Source organism: Eubalaena glacialis, chromosome 2, assembly GCF_028564815.1.
Source record: "Eubalaena glacialis isolate mEubGla1 chromosome 2, mEubGla1.1.hap2.+ XY, whole genome shotgun sequence".
Classification (NCBI taxonomy): Eukaryota; Metazoa; Chordata; class Mammalia; order Artiodactyla; family Balaenidae; genus Eubalaena; species Eubalaena glacialis.
Genome location: NC_083717.1, coordinates 25,908,624 through 25,926,349, shown reverse-complemented (window position 1 = coordinate 25,926,349; position 17,726 = coordinate 25,908,624). Strand labels below are relative to the sequence as shown.

Below are 17,726 nucleotides of genomic sequence, written 5' to 3'. Positions count from 1 at the left end.
TGAATAGAATGGCCCAGCTCATGTGTTAGCAATGAGTTTTCCTACTTGTTGAAACATATTTGCAGGTAGTGAAAATGGTGTGGCTCTGAAAACCCCAAAGCAGCCATTTAAAATTCCTCCCCTTCCTTCCTTCACTTTAAAAAAAAAAAAAAATTTATTTATTTATTTTTGGCTGCGTTGGGTCTTCGTTGCTGCGCGCGGGCTTTTTCTAGTTGTGGCGAGGGGGGGCTACTCTTTGTTGCGGTGCGCAGGCTTCTCATTGCGGTAGCTTCTCTTGTTGCGGAGCACGGGCTCTAGGCACACAGGCTTCAGTAGTTGTGGCTCACGAGCTCTAGAGCACAGGCTCAATAGTTGTGGTATACAGGCTTAGTTGCACCGCAGCGTGTGGGATCTTCCCGGACCAGGGCTCGAACCCATGTCCCCTGCATTGGCAGGCAGATTCTAAACCACTGCGCTACCAGGGAACATGAAGAAGTTTATAAGAAATGGTACTTTGAGAGCCGCGGCAGCTTGTGAATTGGTTGCTGTGCCTATGCCCCACCTCCCGGATGCTTGTGCTGTGTGATGGGGCAGCTGACACCTGGTTTATAGACCTACCCGTGCACCTGCCCCCATCCCGACTCTGTTCAGACTCTGGCATTAATTGAGCCACATGGCCTTGGGCAAGTCACTTCTCTAGGCCTCAGTTTTCCCATCTGTAAAATGAGGAGGTGGGACCAGGCCCATGATTTTATAAACAACAGTTATAAGCATCAAAGCACGAAAGAAAAGAACACTGTAGGGAAAGAGACAGTGTGTGCACCAGGCATGCCTGGGCCACAACCTGCCACCCGTTGCTTCTGACATGGAAATGCTATTAAAAATTCTCCAAAACTGTGATCTGACTCGGATTCAGACAAGTCTTTTTTTTCTCCTTTGAGAAAGAAAAGCTGAGCTCAACCATTTGGGACTCTGCATTCCTGATCTCCTTTTTTTATTTGTGGTGCATTTCTCGTGATTCTTTCAGTGCATTTTTTTTTTTTTGTATTGAAAATAGACATTTTATTTTGTTTATACAAGGCACAATTTCAAAATACAAATCTTATAATATGTAGCTATAAAAGACAAGGATATAAATATAAATGCACATCTATAGAAAATGTCACCAAGTTCAGTTTTCTTTCTGAACCTTTAAATCAAGAGGATTCATTGGGCACAATCTCTGCTCCCTTTCAGTGTGTGCAGAGCACCTAGCTGAGAGAGAGGTTTTAGGAGCTGAAATGCTGGTGTCATCCTTGTAAACATCTCCCAAGCCAGGAGGAGCCTTGTAATTCACTTGGAGCCTCGAGCGTATTTCTTTTCTTTGTAAACTGCAGGTCCAGGTGAGGAATGGGAGAGAGAGTTGAGCGGATAAGCTGTCCTGAATAAATGTCATGATGAAATAAAAGCCCTGATAGGAAGACCTGAGGCCTTCACTCTCTCCTGGGAAAGTGTCGACCACTGGGACTTTGGGGACTGGGCCCTATGCCCCAGGGCAGGGAGCGAGTGTCCGTCCTGAAACCGGAGAACCCACTCATACGGGCAGTGCCTGAGCTGGGCAGTCAGTAAAATGGTACCAGGATGTTTTCTCACCCTGGCGGGCTTTTCCCCGAGGCCACCGCCCTGAGGCTTCTCTAGGTCCTCTTTGGCTGGAGCAGAGCTGGGCCTTCACTGTGGGCTTTGCTGTCCTCGGCGTCCCCTGGAGCCTCCTAGGTCGTGTGGTTAGTTTTCTGTGCCCTCTCCTCTGGCGTCGGTTCCCCCGGTCATTGGCACGACCTCCATGCTTTCCATTTCAACACTGGGTATCTGGTAAGCTTGCCTGTAAAGCAGGTAATTCACAGGTTTTGAAAAGAGGAGAGATTAGGTCAAAAGATAGTTCATTTGGGCACTCTGATGGAGAACATCTAGATTGCCTCCACTCACAGGTGGTATTTAAATCTTATTTTGGTATTTTAAGCCCTTTGTCCACCAAGGTTTACCAATGCTGTTGGAGTGGCCTCCCGCACTTTGCCAATCCTCCCTCTGCTAAAGGTGGTGGTTCAAATGCCAGGCGCCGTGGAAGGAGCGAGTCACCAGGAGCCCGGCTAAGCCAGGTGTGACAATCTTAATAAAAATGGTGTAATGGTTACAAAGCTTTTAAAACAGCTCCTGACATTTACTTAGTAAGTGTTAAATAAATAAACAAATATTGGACTTCCCTGGTGGTGCAGTGGTTAAGAATCTGCCTGCCAATGCAGGGGACACGGGTTTGAGCACTGGTCCAGGAAGCTCCCACATGCCGCGGAGCAACTAAGCCGTGCGCTACAAATACTGAGCCTGCGCTCTAGAGCCCATGAGTCACAACTACTGAAGCCCGTGCGCCGCAACTACTGAAACCCGCACACCTAGAGCCCGTGCTTCGCAACAAGAGAAGCCACCGTAATGAGAAGACCGTGCACCGCAACAAAGACCCAACGCAGCCAAATATAAAGAAATAGATTAGTTAATTAAAAAAAGAAACAAAAAACCAAATATTAATCAGTCCTTGAGAAGCCAAGAGTTGGGGATGCAGAGCATCTTAATTCCACAGTTCCCTGTCTGTCGTTGGACATGTGTTTTAGGCCCTGAGTATGTGGGTCTGTGGATTATACAGTCTACCTCCTGAGGATAAGCAACTTTTAGGACGTTTTAGAGTGAGCACTTTGAGCTCCTTGGAGTGAGGGCTAAACTGTAGATTAGGACTCTAGGCCAATTTACCAAAAACAATTTTCTAAAAGCCAACTTGTTGAATGACAAATCTACCTAATAACCTATTTGCAAATTATCAGTTTATGGCAAGAATCAACTCACCAAATGCCCAAGTAGTCACACTTATCAGGTTTACCAATTCTTCTTACAGATATATTTATGACTTTTCCATAATATAGTCAGTGAATATTGATGTTTTCCTTTTATGAGCATATTTATTGGCCATATATATCAAATTTACAAATCCTTTTTAAAAATATATTTTAATGTATTCTTAAAAAAGATTGTGTATATATTCTTTTCTAATATAGTCAATGAATATTTTCATTATTGGGACTTCCCCAGCGGTCCAGTGGTTAAGACTCCGCCTTCCAATGCAGGAGGCATGGGTTTGATCCCTGGTCGGGGAGCTAAGATCCCACATGCCGTGGGGTGCGGCCAAAGACTAAAATAAATAAAGTAATGGAAGGAAATTTAAAAATATATATATTCATTATAATCTCCTAAGAATATAATTCCAAATACAACATTTTATGTGGTATTTAGTTGTAACGGTATTCTTAAAATCCTTTTAAAAGTCATTTTCTGTTTTGCTAATATTTTAGCATTTGGGGGGATTTTTGATGAATTTTTAGGTAAAATATCAACCTTATTTTGTTGATTTCTAAACTTTGAGGTTTGTGGCATTTCTTTTGCTTGGGATGGTATTAACAGCTTTTGAAGATTTGTGTGAATTTTTTGATGGCTGTTTTTCATTTTGGCTTTACAGTAGCATTTCATGGAATGTTCCTCTGCATTGGCAGGCAGATTCTCAACCACTGCGCCACCAGGGAAGCCCAGGAAGCATCTTGTGCGGTGCGAGTCTTCCGTCTACTCACCTTGACCTTATGTAACGTACGTAACATACCAGAAGACATACCGCGCACACTCCACAGAGCACGGCGACCGACGTGGAGATGGCCGCTGGAAAGAGAGCAGAACTGAGTTGGCATTGAGCTCGAAGGCCCGGCAGCAGATTTGTTTCTGAGACTAAAAATTCTTTACAGTTTACATTCCTGCAGCGAGATCCAGATGCCTTCCTAGCCAGCTCACCGTTACTAACAGTTCCCTGAGGTCCAGCTGTTCAGCCTATTCTACGTCTGGGCACAAAGGACACTCCTTTCCCACCAACACTGCCAGTTCAAACCGTCCCCATTCGCGTTATCCTCATCCTCGTCCTTCCCGATCAACGTGGCATGGGTGACGGGGCAGGGACGGGAGTGAGGCCGGAGGAGAAAGTAAGGGCCTCAGCGATCAGAAGCTGGGCGTGAGCATCAGGGCGAGGGCACCAGCACCCCAGGAGGAGAGGAAGCTGCTGCTAAACCCGAAGGTGGGGAAATAGGGCAGGGATCCTCCTCGGTTGTCCCTGCCACAATGTCCCCCTTCTCTCCACCTTCACAGAATCCTGATTTAGAAACAATAGCAGGCAGTGCCATTTTTCTTCCAATTTCATCTTTACTATGTTTTTTTATTTGCAACTTTCTACGGTGGTGTTAAGAAGGGTGTCATGAGGCAGGTGTTACAGATTAGAAGAGAATAAGGTTAACAGCTTAGGAAAAGGGGAACACATGTTTCATCGGAGTTGAAAGGACCAGCATTGGGAGGGGGACTTGAGGGTGGAGGGCCCCAGGCACGATGGCTTGAGATTGTTAGGGAGGGTGGGATCTTCACATGGAAGCGAGAGGGCTGAGCCTGAGGGCAAGCTGAACAGAACTATCTTTAAAACATTTGTATCAATCATAAGCGCCAAGCAGATTTGGCCAGTTTGCCTTGCTATTGTGAAATCTCCCTGCAAAAAAATCGCCTGTGTGCCCTGTGTGTAAGATGAAAACCCCGAACGTCTGGGGACCCAGGAGTCTCACTGTGGACCAGGAGGCACATTCATCTCCTGAACTGTTGAGCTTTTCAGACCTGCACCTATATGGACAGCACACAGCCGTGTGTACAAGGATGAATCACCCATGACGTGGCCTTAAAAATAGAACTTTCCTGAAAAACAAATATAAGGATGAGGGGAAATACCCAGATTCTCTGCAGGGTAGAAGAGGAAATGGGTGAAGTTTTTCTCAAGGGCAGTTAGCAACGTGTAACAGAAGCTTTGGAGAAGACCGTTTCCTTTGACTGTCTAAGTCCACTACTAGAAATTTATTCTAAGGAGATAAGAAATATATATACAGTATTCACTAAAGTATTGTTTAAAATAATTTTTAAAATGTTAATCTAAATCTCTTATCAGTAGAAAATTAGTTAAATAAAATGTGGCATACCCACACAATGGAATATTATTCAGCTTTTTAAAACTATGAAATCTACATTTGTTAACGTGGAAAGATGTCTACAATGCCTTAAGGATAAAAAGCTGGTTGACATAAAAACAAATAGAAAAAAATTTCCAGTAAGCCATGTGTGTATCCATACGCACAGAAAAGTCTTGAAGACTATATACCAAAGTATTAGGTAATACTTTAGGATTGTAGATGACCTTATTTTCTTTTTTAAAAAGTTTTTTTTCCTGATATTTTTGCAATGATCCTGTAATCAGAAGAGACACTGAAGTTACAGAAACATAACTAGTTGCACCTAAGTAAATAAAAATAAGCATAGAAAAGTTTTTCCAAAAAAAGTAATGGAAAACATGGGAAATTAGTGGAAGTTGTTTTGAGTTTTTAGACTTAACATTAATCATCATTATGACTAAAAGACAAATTTTTTTTAGCAGAGCTGTGACTCTCTCCGTTAAACTATTCCTTCATGTTGACTAATCAGGTTGGCATGCATTTACTGTCCATGGAGAGATTTATTGGAAAAGGCAAGCTGATGTTAACTATAGTTTCACTTTCACAATGCTGCTTCCTGTTTCTTCTTATTGAGAATAAAAACTGCAGACTCAAACTCAAGTGAGAAGAGCGGCCCTGAGCCAATGATATAACACAGCAATTTGAATTCAGCCACTTGAACTCAGACCCTTGGCCTCTTCCTCAGTTATTTCCAGGCAAATTTAGTAAAGAAACCAGAATCACCAAAACAATGGATTAATATATCAACTGCCACGTTCTCCACCCTTTTGTGTTTCCAAGGGGGCGCGTGGATTGGAGAAAAAGGAAAAGAGATTTGGCGAGACAGAGGAAAGAGGGGAGAAAAGGTGGACTATTGCACAGGAGCCCAGAAGGGCCAGGAGCCCCCACCTTGACTTCAACCTACAGTGATGTTGGGTCTACAGTGGGGAAGGCGGCCGAGGTGGCCAGTGGCCACTGTTCAGTGTGGGTGATGAAAGGGTCCTCTGTACCCACAATGAGGTATCACTTCACGCCGGTCAGAATGGGCATCATCAACAAGTCTACAAATAGCAAGTGCTGGAGAGGGTGCAGGGAAAAGGGAACCCCTCCTACACTATTGGTGGGAACGTAAATTGGTGCAGCCACTATGGAAAACAGTCTGGCGGTTCCTCAAAAAACTAAAAACAGAACTACCATATGATCCAGCAATCCCACTCCTGCCTATATGTCTGGAAAAAATGAAAATACTAATTTGAAAATATATGTGCAGCCCAATGTTCATAGCAGCACTATTTTCCAAGCCAAGACATGGAAGCAACCCAAGTGTCCATCCACAAATGAATGGATAATGAGGTGGTATATATATACAATGGAATATTGCTCAGCCATTAAAAAAAAAATGAAATTCTACCATTTGCAGCAGTGTGGATGGGCCTAGAGAATACTATGCTTAGTGAAGTAAGTCAGAGAAGGAGAAAATACTGTATGATATCACATATGTGGAATCTAAAAAAATAATACAAATGAATGTATTTGTAAAACAGGAAGAGCCTCACAGAGAAAACAAACTTGTGGTTACCAAAGGAGAGAGGGAAGGGGGAGGGGCAAATTGGGGGTAAGGGATTAACAGATACAAAACATTACACGTAAAATAGATAAACAAAAAGGATATACTGCACAGCACAGGGAATTATAACCATTATCTTATAATAACATAAATGGAGTATAATCTGCAAAATTACTGAATCACTATGCTGTACACCTGAAACTAACGTAATATTGTAAGTCAACTATACTTCAATTTTAAATGTGTCCTCTGTGAACATCCAGGGAATCGTCATTTCTCGGCGGTCCCTGCAAACTAGTTCAGTCGCGGGGTAGTGTATTTGATGTGCCGTGTGCCTGCATCTGCTGAAGGTAGTTTTGAAGTGAGAATGTCAATTCCTTATTCCTGGGCAGTGGTTTCCTTTCTGTTTCTTCCAGTACTGAGCACTCTGCTGGGTTCAGAGTGGGTAATCAGTAAATACTTAATTGATCAAATTAAACCGTTAACCTTCCATAAGCTGAAGGACATGTAAAGTGCCATTTGCTTTTTAATGAGAAATCTGCATTTCGTTGCAGCTTAGGACCATATCTGGCACAAGATAGGAACTCAATTTATATTGTTTGAACAGATGAATGACATAATATAGGGGTAGCTCCTGTTAAAGGCTGAGCATATAAACTGCAGCAAATGTATTTCAGCTATGAAAGATGAGAGGTATAATACAGTCTGAAAGATAAACCCTTTACTCCTGGTGCACTAAATGAATATGGCAGCGTAATGTGGTGTACCAACTCTGGCTTCTACGCCAGTAGCCTGACAGTGAGAAACTCCCAACATTAAGATAAATAGTCAAGCTAGAATTCCATAAACGGGGGATCATGTAACTTACCTAAACATAGACACTTTTGAGAGTGAAAGAGGCAGCTGTTGGTGACCATGCCAGGACAGCAGGCATAAGCCAGGTCCGCCCAGCACCCTGGCACTGAGATCTCCTGAGCATAAACACCACCAGGACAAAGGAAAATACTTACCAGTCACAGCTCTGGGATTGTACTGATACGCACCTGCAGAGGAGAGATTGCAACTCAGTTATTGCCATGGTCCTAAAGGCACTAATTTCTCACTAAGCAAGAGAAATCCTGGACAATTTGGCTCCCATCTTAAAGCCTTGAGAGAGTCACAGCTAGCAAAACCAGCCTCACTTTAGCACAGAACCAGGGTCATTGATTCCGATGCTGGGCCATGCTTAAGAATCAGATACACCCTTAGAGAAGATGCCGATTACCGAGCGCTCCCCCATCCCACACATTATGATTCCAGATCAAGGAAAGCTTCCTCTGCCCTCCCATATCGGGAGGAGGAAGATCTTATTCTGATTCTTGGCAAAGGCTCTGCCATGTGGATTAATACGGGGAGGCTTGTCACATGTAGGAGACAGGCTTTCTCTCCCGCTGAGCTGAGCCAGGGTGGAGCACAGAGAACCAAGGCTGTGGCAGAGAGCAGGAGGCAGAGGGTTGCTCAGTCATCCTGACTTTGGATTGGATGGTGTGATGCGATCGGCTCGCTCAGGATCTGCGACTCAGAAGCAGCCTGTGGGAGCTGCCCTCTCCTCCAGCACGCAAAGCCAGCACTAACCGGGCGGGTCCTGCGAGGCCGAGGGGGTGTGTTCCGGAGCCTTGGCTGTTGTCTGAGCTGGGACTTGGGAGGGCTCATTATTGACTACCCCTGTGGTCCCCGCAGAAGGAGCTTTGGATGGCATCAGCCTGGAGCCTGGTCCGGTAGCCAGCCTTGTGGCCACTGTGGTGTCTGACTTGGAAGTAAAAGCTGGCTCTGCAGGGAAGTGCAAGACATGGACAACGAAAATATTGAGAACAGTGTCTTTTCTTGGCTTTGGAAGAGAGTGTACTAACACCGGCTCTCGTGAGCCCACCCCGGCCAGCCCGCCCCCAGCAAACTCCTCCACAGCTCTGGGGGAAAACCCCTTGAGTGGGTAACATCTTCATCCATCTGGAATGGCCAGGGGGCTTTTGAGGACGCTAGAGGATTTATGGTTATTTATCATGGGGCACATAAACTAACCATCCCAAAGATCTGAGTAGAACCAGGCACTAGAGAAGTGTTTACCAGGAGACCCAGCTCAGATAAACAAGTGGAACTGTACTTGCCAAAAGACATTGGGATGCTGATTTTAGTTTACTTTTTACATGTTTGCACAAAACATTTGAAATCAGGGGAACCTGAGATTTGCCCCTCTGACCTTTAGAGAGGGGACCTGAGGGACGTGTCCTGGCTTGGCCCCCATCTCGGGGAGGGTGGGCCACCTGTCCTTTACCTCCCCATCCCTCACTGGCTAACGGCTGCCCCAAAGTGTAAAGTGTGGTGGCACAACTCCGCTGTTCTCTTTCTGTGAAAAATGGGTCTTCCACTGTGACAATACGGTGCTTAGGAGCCCAGCCCTGGAGCAGAGGGTGCGCAAGGGTGGCTGTGAGCCCCGCATCCCGGGCTGTCGGGCCATACAGTCGGGCCGCTTCCCCACGCTCTCCCAGCCACGTGGGCAGAGCGTGGGCACCCATGGCCATGGCGCCCGCCTGGGAGATCAATCTCATGTCTGAGGTTTCACTGTGCAGCTGCGTATGCCAAGTGTTTGGGGCATGAAGGCAAGGCTGGGGGAGGCCACCCGAACCAGGTGTGACTTGGACCAAAGGGATTCTGGGTACTCCAGCCCCTTCCTTCCGTTTGTCATCGGCTAAGTAACTGGGAGGAAACCTTGCTCCCGCCTCTCCATCCTCCCTTCAGCAGTGGTTCTCAGCCTTGGGCATCTAAGTAAGGGTTCCCAGGAGAGCTTCTAGAACCCTAATTCCCAGATGCTCCCCAGACCACCCAGAGTTCCAAGGAGATTTCAACGAGTATCCACGGTTAAGAACCAGCTCTCCAGGGAGGCAGCCCAAGCAGCACCGTCAACCACAGTGGGATGGCTGTGCCTGGAGGGAAAGGAGGAGACGGGGACCAGGAAAAGCCTCACAGTGGGTAATGGGCCACAGAAAACCAGGAGTCAAGAGAGGTTATTAGAGGATACAGCGCACGTTGTCCCAGGATGTTCAGCCTCCAAGAGCTCGTATTTTCTTAACATCAGGACGGTGCTGAGGAAATTGGGGTAGAGTTTACCTAAGACTTGGTGGAAATGCAGAACCCTGGCAGCTTCGTGCAAGCGTCTGTACTAAAGCAATCACAGGTTATTGGGAGATGGCTCTGCGTGGGTCTCTCCGGGTTCTGCACATCTTGCCAGCAGGGCACTGATGGCCCTTTCTTGGCACCATCTTTTCAAGGATGCTTAGATGGGCTTGGAAGGTGGAGACAGCGCCTCCCCCTGGAACACAGGGCAGACATGTTCATGCCAGCAGTGAAACACTCAGGTTCCTGCTCAGGCTTCCCCTCCAGTGACGTAGGCTGCCCGTACGGGCATCTGTTTAGGCCTGCTTAAGGCATGTGGGGACGAGGGACTTGATGAAACCTGCTGATGGTCCTGCTGCCTGTGGTGCCGGGTAGGGAAGTCCTCCATCTCTGACCCAGGAGGGTCAGATTTTCTGCCAGCGCCCATGAGACCTGGGAAGGCTGACGTGCAAGGCAGTCAGAACCTCTGACCCTCCCCCGTTCTTGAGGCTACGTTTCTACCACAAAGTGTGATCTGGCCTATTAAGAGTGGATTTTAAACCATTATTAATTATGCACCTGTGAAGCCTGGCTATCAAGTTACTTTGGTTTAAAAGGGAAAATGAAACTAATGTCAATCCTCATTCTTGACGTGAATAAGAAGTGTTTGCAGTGGAACCCTGGCAGTGGTCCACGAACCTGAGGGTTCTCTGTGGACCGGATGGCATCAGGGAATGAGAGTCCGGAGAGAGTCTGTGACATTCCTACCTTTTCCAGAAGGGTTGGGGCTGTCTGGCTCTGGGGTCACCCCTGTCGGTGCTGCTGTGGAGGGTGGCGTTTGGTGAGTCAGGGAGGGGTCTCCTAGAGAGAGGATAACCACATGGCGTTTATGATCCTGAGGGTGGAACCTGGTATGGCTTCAGAACTGGATGTAAATAAAAAATAAATATATAAATTTAAAGTGGACACATCTGGCTCCCTAGGCTAGGCCAGAAGCACAAGAGATAAACAAGCATCAGTCTGCAGTTCCCATTGCAATCAGACTGCACACTATTTTTTTCTAGCCTTTCAAAAAGACTGCACAAGTTAAGTATCACATGTGTTTTATTTTTGGCTGGGATGATAGCAGCGATAGCAACTCAGCTTTATAACGCTGGCTTTTGCGTGGGAAAATAAATGATTACTCAGCGGATTGTTTTTGGCACAAAAGGTTGGGGAAAATAACGGAGGCTGTTGTTAGTGGTAAAAGGTGGGGGCTTTGGGGATGAGACCTAAAGGTTCCTCCAGTCTTTGGGTTCTAAAAGTCTACGATTCCAGGCCTCGCCCCCTTCTTTCCTCTCCCCTTCCACCTGCAACCTGCCCTGTTCAGTTCGCCATCCTCAATTCATTCACCCAGAGGAATTGGAACTTTGAAGAAACAGTCACTTTCCCTACAGTGGAAAGCCCTTATTTTTGCCCCTGGACTACGGTTCCAGTGGGTCCCCGGACTAGACCGAGGAACACATCTGTGTTCTCCCTGCAGTTACTGCTCAGACCTGTCCTCACCCAGCTCATCCCTCCACTGGCCCCAGGATGCCGTGGGCACCATGTTCCCAGCCCAGCTATTCCTCTGCAACAAGCAGAAGGCTCCCTCCTTGCCCGGCCTCTGATGCCTGCATGGTGGCCATGCAGGGGGAGGGGAAGGGGTACAGGGCGATCTCAGCGCTACAGATTCAAAAAGCCAGAGGGAGTCTGGCTTTTCAAGGAGTCCCCCAGCCGTGAGTTTGCTGTTGAACGGCCCTGCTTGTCTGCTTTCCCCAGAGAGGCGTGGCGAATTTTCACAAATATTACGTGAGAAAGTATCACGGCTGGACATGCACCACGTGTGCAATAAATGTTTGTTGAATCATCATTCTCTTGGAAGACCACAGATTAACCTTTCCTTTTCTAGGGTACGGGGCTTAGTATTCCTGAAAATAGGACTATTGGCTTCCACTCCAAGATTGTTTGACTTCTGGTGTGGTTATCCAGCTGTGGATGGTTAAAAAAAAAAAGGGATTCTGGAGATCTTTCCTCACACTCAGTCTTGAGCTCTGGCGGGGCCCTAGACGTGATAACTGGGCTAAGGGGGTCTCTGCTCTGTGGGTCTCCATGCTGCTATCAGGGGAGGAGAACAGGGAGTGATTTCCTTGCAGGCTGTCTCCTAGGGAGGAATCGGGAATGCTGTCTGGGAAACAAGCATGCTGTGAGCACACACCTTTGTCTGTAGCCAAATTCTTGCTTCTATGATCTTAAAGCACTGAGGTAATAATAGTTAATATTTACCAGATTTCTCTTAATCCTCCTACAAGCCACAATGTTGACATTGGGTCCATTTTCTAGATAAGGAACAAAGAGATCCAAAACCTTAAGGCCCTCACCCCAGGTCTCACGGATGGTTAAGTGGCAGAGCCAGGACTTGAACCCAGAACTGTGTGACCCCAAAGCCCATGTATTTCCACCTCCCGGAGGTGTGTTTAGAAGCCCATTGGTTTATTTAGTCTCCGTCCTCAACCCAGATGTCAAGGCCACCTCATTCTACTGCCCACACTGCAGTCTGCTCTCTGCATGGCCTTGGCAAAAGGGGCGGAGGGACAGTGCACTTACTGATGCACTTGAGATTGGGAGTGGTCCAGTGGGCGATGTTCACAGTCTGGTTAAACACGCACTCGGTCAGGCTGGAGGTCCCAGCTTTACGCTTGAAGCCAGAGTTACAAACATACCGCTCCCTGGAGTTGAGGTTGTAACTCTTGACCCGGATGTCTGCATGTTTCACAGATGTGGGAGCTGGGCACGTGATGCCTGCAGAAGTGCAGATGAGAGGGGAGAGATGAAGAGATTTCAGCTTGCTCCGAGGGAACCACTTGGGTGGTAGTCAATAACTTTATAGTCGGGGTCTGGATTATCGTAGGGGCCCCTGGGGATACACCCCAGATTCCAAGCATGTGGAAGATGTTGAGGAAGGGCCCCCACCGTATAGAAGCTGTCCAGAATCTTGCCTCAAGTACCAGCCATTCAGCATAGCTAGATACCAGGGGTCATCAATAGAGACCCCTCTCTCTTGCCCTCCACTCCCATCAGTCTCCAGCCTCAGTATCTCTTAGCCTCTGGATTGCTATCCCTACAAGCCTTTAATCCATTTCCACAAGGCAGCTGGCATCATCTTCAGATGACTTCAAGTTTGATGACTTCACTCTTTCTTGGTTGCCCACTGCTCTTAGAATAAAAACTAAAATCAAGGCTCTGCTGGACCCGGCCCTGTCTGCCTCTCCAGCTACTCTTCCCTCTGGCCACACTGGCCTCTGGTCCCTCCATACCTCTCACCATGCACCTCCCCCGCCCACTCTTGGCTGGCCATCTCCTGCCACCCTTCTTAGCTTAGTTCAACATCGCTTCCTCGGAAAGCCCTCCCTCAGCCCCACAATCAGAATAGCTGTTGGCATTAACCAGGACCCCGCGGGGTAACCACTGGCCAAAGATGAAAGGCTACACCGATGAGGACTGGAAGAATATTAGTCATGTGTATATATTATATACTGTTTTAAATATATGAAATACTTCATAATAAAAAAGTGGGGGAGGGGATTTTAAAACACCCTGCCACAGGAAGTCAGAAACCTTGGCTGACCACAGGGCAAGAGAGGGCTAAACCATGCCAAGGGTGGGTATTCAGTGCTTTTGCTGCTAAATGAATGTGAAAAATGTAGGAGATCCTAGAATTAGGAATTTTCTCCTTTCTCTGGGCAAGTTAGGGCAGCTTAGGGTAAAATTGAAGCCGAGAAGACTTGTGAGGCCATTTGGGAGGATTCTGGACAGCCTTTTGGGAGACAAGACACAAGTGACTCCCAGCAGACTGTGGATGTGACAAAGTGCACGTGGAGTGAAAAATAAGATACGTTTTATCAGAAGAATATTACCAAAAGAAGGTAAGAGCCAGAACTAGAACAATTAAAGTTTTCTTAATAATTGCCCCCTTCTTCTAATTAGTTGGAAGTTGAAAGATTTGAGCAAGATTTAGACCCTAAGATTTCTTTGTATGAAACTTGATGGCTAAAACCAGTGTCCTGGGGTTTGCCCCATCCTGGATCTTCATTTCATTTCTGAGGCACCTCTCTGTAGACAGATGCTCAGTAGATCTGCAGTCAGCTCCATAGCTGGTCTAGTGCTCTTAGCATGACACCTAGTGAAGTCCTTTGTTCTCATATCTGAGTTTGGGAACAGGCTAGGATCAGACAGTGCTAGTCTGAAAGTCTGCTGATTTAGCCACCTGAGAGTACTGGGAACAGCCCAACTCCCAAATGGATGAGGTGGGCTCAGTCACCTATCCGGATAAGACTGTGTCCTATCCAGATTAGAGCCTGTGCTACACCCGGGGGGACACAGTCTGGAAAATGTGACCATCTTCCACAGTTTTGCATGATGTGCTGAGGATGCTGGATTCCAGAACGTGAATCTTCATCTGCCTTGGAAAATGTCTCTGTCTTCACCCGCGTGTTCTGGTGGTGCTGAGTTCCTTCTACAGCCTTCGAATAAGCCAGTCTTGTTTGATTTACCCCAACAGAACCTGTGCCTGCTTCCTAGAAATCCGAACCTTCCTCTGGTCGGGCAGGATCTGGGGTCAGCTTTGACTAGCCACGGGCCCCCCAAATAGCAGCTTTCACCATCCTTCTCACCTGCTCCCTGTGGACTGGGCCGCCTCTGTCCAGAACCCTAGCTTTCTGGACTAGGGACTGATCCTCTGCCCAGGTCTTGTCCATCTTCTCCTCCAGAGGGCATCCCCTGGATTTCCACACTCCCCAGCTGCTGGCCTAGGTTTGGATATCAGAGAATGACTGCCAGAATCACCAGGACACTTACTCACCTGACTGTCAGCGTCACCACCACCTGGACCCCTTATGCCACGTCCTGCTGGCAAGGTGGGCCTCTTTAGATATCAAAATCACAAGGAGCCATCTCCAGGGACTTCCCTGGTGGTCCAGTGGTTAAGACTTCGCCTTCCGGGCTTCCCTGGTGGCGCAGTGGTTGAGAATCTGCCTGCCAATGCAGGGGACACGGGTTCGAGCCCTGGTCTGGGAAGATCCCACACGCTGCGGAGCAACTAAGCCCGTGAGCCACAACTACTGAGCCTGTGCGTCTGGAGCCTGTGCTCCGCAACAAGAGAGGCCGCGATAGTGAAGAGGCCCGTGCACCGCGATGAAGAGTGGCCCCCGCTTGCCGCAGCTAGAGAAAGCCCTCGCACAGAAACGAAGACCCAACACAGCCAAAAATAAATATAAAAATAAATAAATAAATAAATAAATAAATAAAGATTACTATTAAAAAAAAAGACTTCGCTTTCCAATGCAGGGGGTGCGGGTTCGATCCCTGGTCGGGGAGCTAAGATCCCACGTGCCTCGCAGCCAAAAAACCAAAACATAAAACGGAAGCAATATTGTAACAAATTCAATAAAGACTTTAAAAATGGTCCACATCAAAAAAAAAAAAAAAATCTTAAACAAAAAAAAAGAAGGAGCCATCTCCAGATTCAGAGTGTGGTTGGAGCAATCCACGGTCAAGTGCCTGGCAGCCTGCAGACAGGCCAGCCCACTGCCGGGTCAGCTGTCAGACCCTGCCCTCCTGCTTCAGGCTCTGTCACTGAGGTGTCAGCATCCTCATACCAGAGCCCACCTGAGTTCGGTGGGTCAGTCACTCCAGGCTTTACTTTGGTCTCCCTAGTCTCAAGAGGGAAAATGGATTGTTTGCTTTTTGTTCTTAATCCAACTCCTGACTCTTCTTTTGCAGCCCCATTGACATCTAATATTAGATTTTTAAAACTATAACATACAGCTTGCCGTCCTTTATCACTCCATCCTGATGGTGACAACGTTCTCTTTTCGCTTACGAGGCTTCTATAGTAGACTCAAACATTTTCATTTTCTTTTCAATGAGATCATAAGATAATCATTATTTCAATGTACCAGTTTTCTAAAAAAAATTTTTCTTACTAATTTGTATGAACAAAGTTCATAGCGGAGAGAAGAAATCTGGCTGTTTAGGTTTACTTCCTTCATCTTCCTTTCTCTCCCATCTGGTCTTTGGGTTGTACCTCTTTCGCCTGAATCCCTTCCCAAACGTTTGTATTCGCCGTGTAGTCCTCAAGTTCAGCTTAATCCACTGATTCTAATTTCAAATGGTGTTCTTTTTTAAAAAATATTTATTTATTTATTTGGTTGCACCAGGTCTTAGGTGCGTCAGGAGGGCTCCTTAGTTGCAGCTCCAGGGCTCCTTTAGTTGTGGCTCACCAGCTTCTTAGTTGCAGCCCGTGGGCTCCTTAGTTGCAGCATGCAAACTCTTAGTTGCGGCATACATGTGGGATCTAGTTCCCTGACCAGGGATCGAACCCAGGCCCCCTGCATTGGGAGCGTGGAGTCTTATCCACTGTGCCACCAGGGAAGTCCCTCAAATGATGTTCTGAATCTATTGATCTTTCCTCGGCCACCTTTTTTCAGTCTTCACTGTTTTCTGTGTTGTTCTCAGATTTGGGATTTTTGTCAGCAAATTGTTCTACATTTTCTAAGTCTTGAAATACTCCCCTCCATTTAGGGCAGTGGCTTTCAATTTTGAGTGTCTGTGGCACTCTCTGAAATAAAACATTTGTGCCCTCCCACTCAAGGGGATTTAAAACATTGAGGCAATGGCGACCGAGTCAGCAAGTTATAAAGAGCCACTGCCACAGCATAAGGGTATCCATGATAATGTGTAATTCACTTGGTCATCCTTCAGGGCTGGCTGCTATGTGGGTGGGATAGTTTATTGCGTATAAAAGTACCTACGTTTATGGCGTATATAATACTTCAAAGTTCTTACAGCCTTCAGTAAATATGCAGTCTTCTTTGTGGTGGTTTGACTTCACCTTAGATTCATAGCAGGTAGTATCCCTCCCAGCTCGACACCCCTTCTGCCAAACGTTGTCATTGCCGGTATATTCACTTGATCAACAGTGAATTTTACACACTGATCAGGAAATGTGCTGTGCACACAGTTGAGGACCTCTGTTTTACAAGGCAAAGCACGCTGGGCCAGATCCTGAGTGAATGAGTAGTGACTTCTTGTAGCATCCGTAGATTTTCCTCCCAAGCCCATCTCTGCTGTTAAACCTGAGGGCAAAGGTCTGAAGTCTCTGTCATCCCTCCTTTTCTTCTTGATTCTCTACTGGAACCAGTCATCAGTGAGTAAGACAAACTCAACCCAGGGTCCTCACTGTTGGAGGAAGAAGTTACAACTATGGAAATGGGGAGGGGACGACTGGAATGGACCCTGTGGTGCTGGGATAGAATTGGGGTTGGAGGTGTCAGGATGTAATCATAGTGTGTGTGTACACGTCTGTGTACATGTGGTTCTGTGTGTACACGTAAGTGTGTGCACACACGCTACCTGTGTCCTCTGACAGTGCCTGGAAGCAATGACATATAAGCAGAAAACATATTTAGTACCAAGATCTTGGACTCCACTAAAAGGAACCTCAGCTCCTTGGAGAAAAGGCTGACCCGGGGCCGGGAGAGGGAAAGCACAAGGTGAGCGTGGAATATCTGGTACCAGAAAGTAGGGAAAGGCTTAGAGAATGATGGCAACATGTCAAAAGGATTTGGTGGCCAGGTTGAACTGGCTGTTGCTGGCCAATCTGGGACAATCTGAGTGTCAAAACAAATATACTAACAGATTAAGGAATAAAATAAAACAAAACTCCTTAAGTCTGTGCTAATATAAATAAATAAAGGACTAATAACTAAATAGGGGAGAAGAGAAAGCCTTCAGTATAATGCTAACTAATAAATATAGACAGGATGATGGAATAAGAAAAAGGGACAATGGATGCAAAAATGAGGGACATAGTATTTACATAGTGTGGCAGATTTGCCCTGCGTCAGTTTAGCTGAGCTGGACACACACGCCCTAAATTCCCCTCCCTGCAC

The 17,726-nt window shown here is 46.6% G+C and overlaps 1 protein-coding gene across 2 annotated transcripts in view; it reads right to left on the bottom strand.

The window, feature by feature from the left end:
- Positions 1-1,103: 1,103 nt before the first annotated feature.
- Positions 1,104-17,726, bottom strand: part of IL15RA (interleukin 15 receptor subunit alpha) — a 44,747-nt gene continuing 28,124 nt past the window's right edge. Inside the window, exons 2-7 of one of the 2 annotated variants that reach the window (XM_061179618.1) lie at positions 12,382-12,576; positions 10,525-10,617; positions 8,242-8,436; positions 7,638-7,670; positions 3,624-3,708; positions 1,104-1,837 (exon numbers count right to left, since the gene is read on the bottom strand). In XM_061179618.1, coding sequence (XP_061035601.1) covers positions 1,741-1,837; positions 3,624-3,708; positions 7,638-7,670; positions 8,242-8,436; positions 10,525-10,617; positions 12,382-12,576 — 698 coding nt within the window. In that variant the 3' untranslated portion in view covers positions 1,104-1,740. The remainder of the gene's footprint in view (positions 1,838-3,623; positions 3,709-7,637; positions 7,671-8,241; positions 8,437-10,524; positions 10,618-12,381; positions 12,577-17,726) is intronic. The other variant, XM_061179622.1, reaches the window with a different exon arrangement.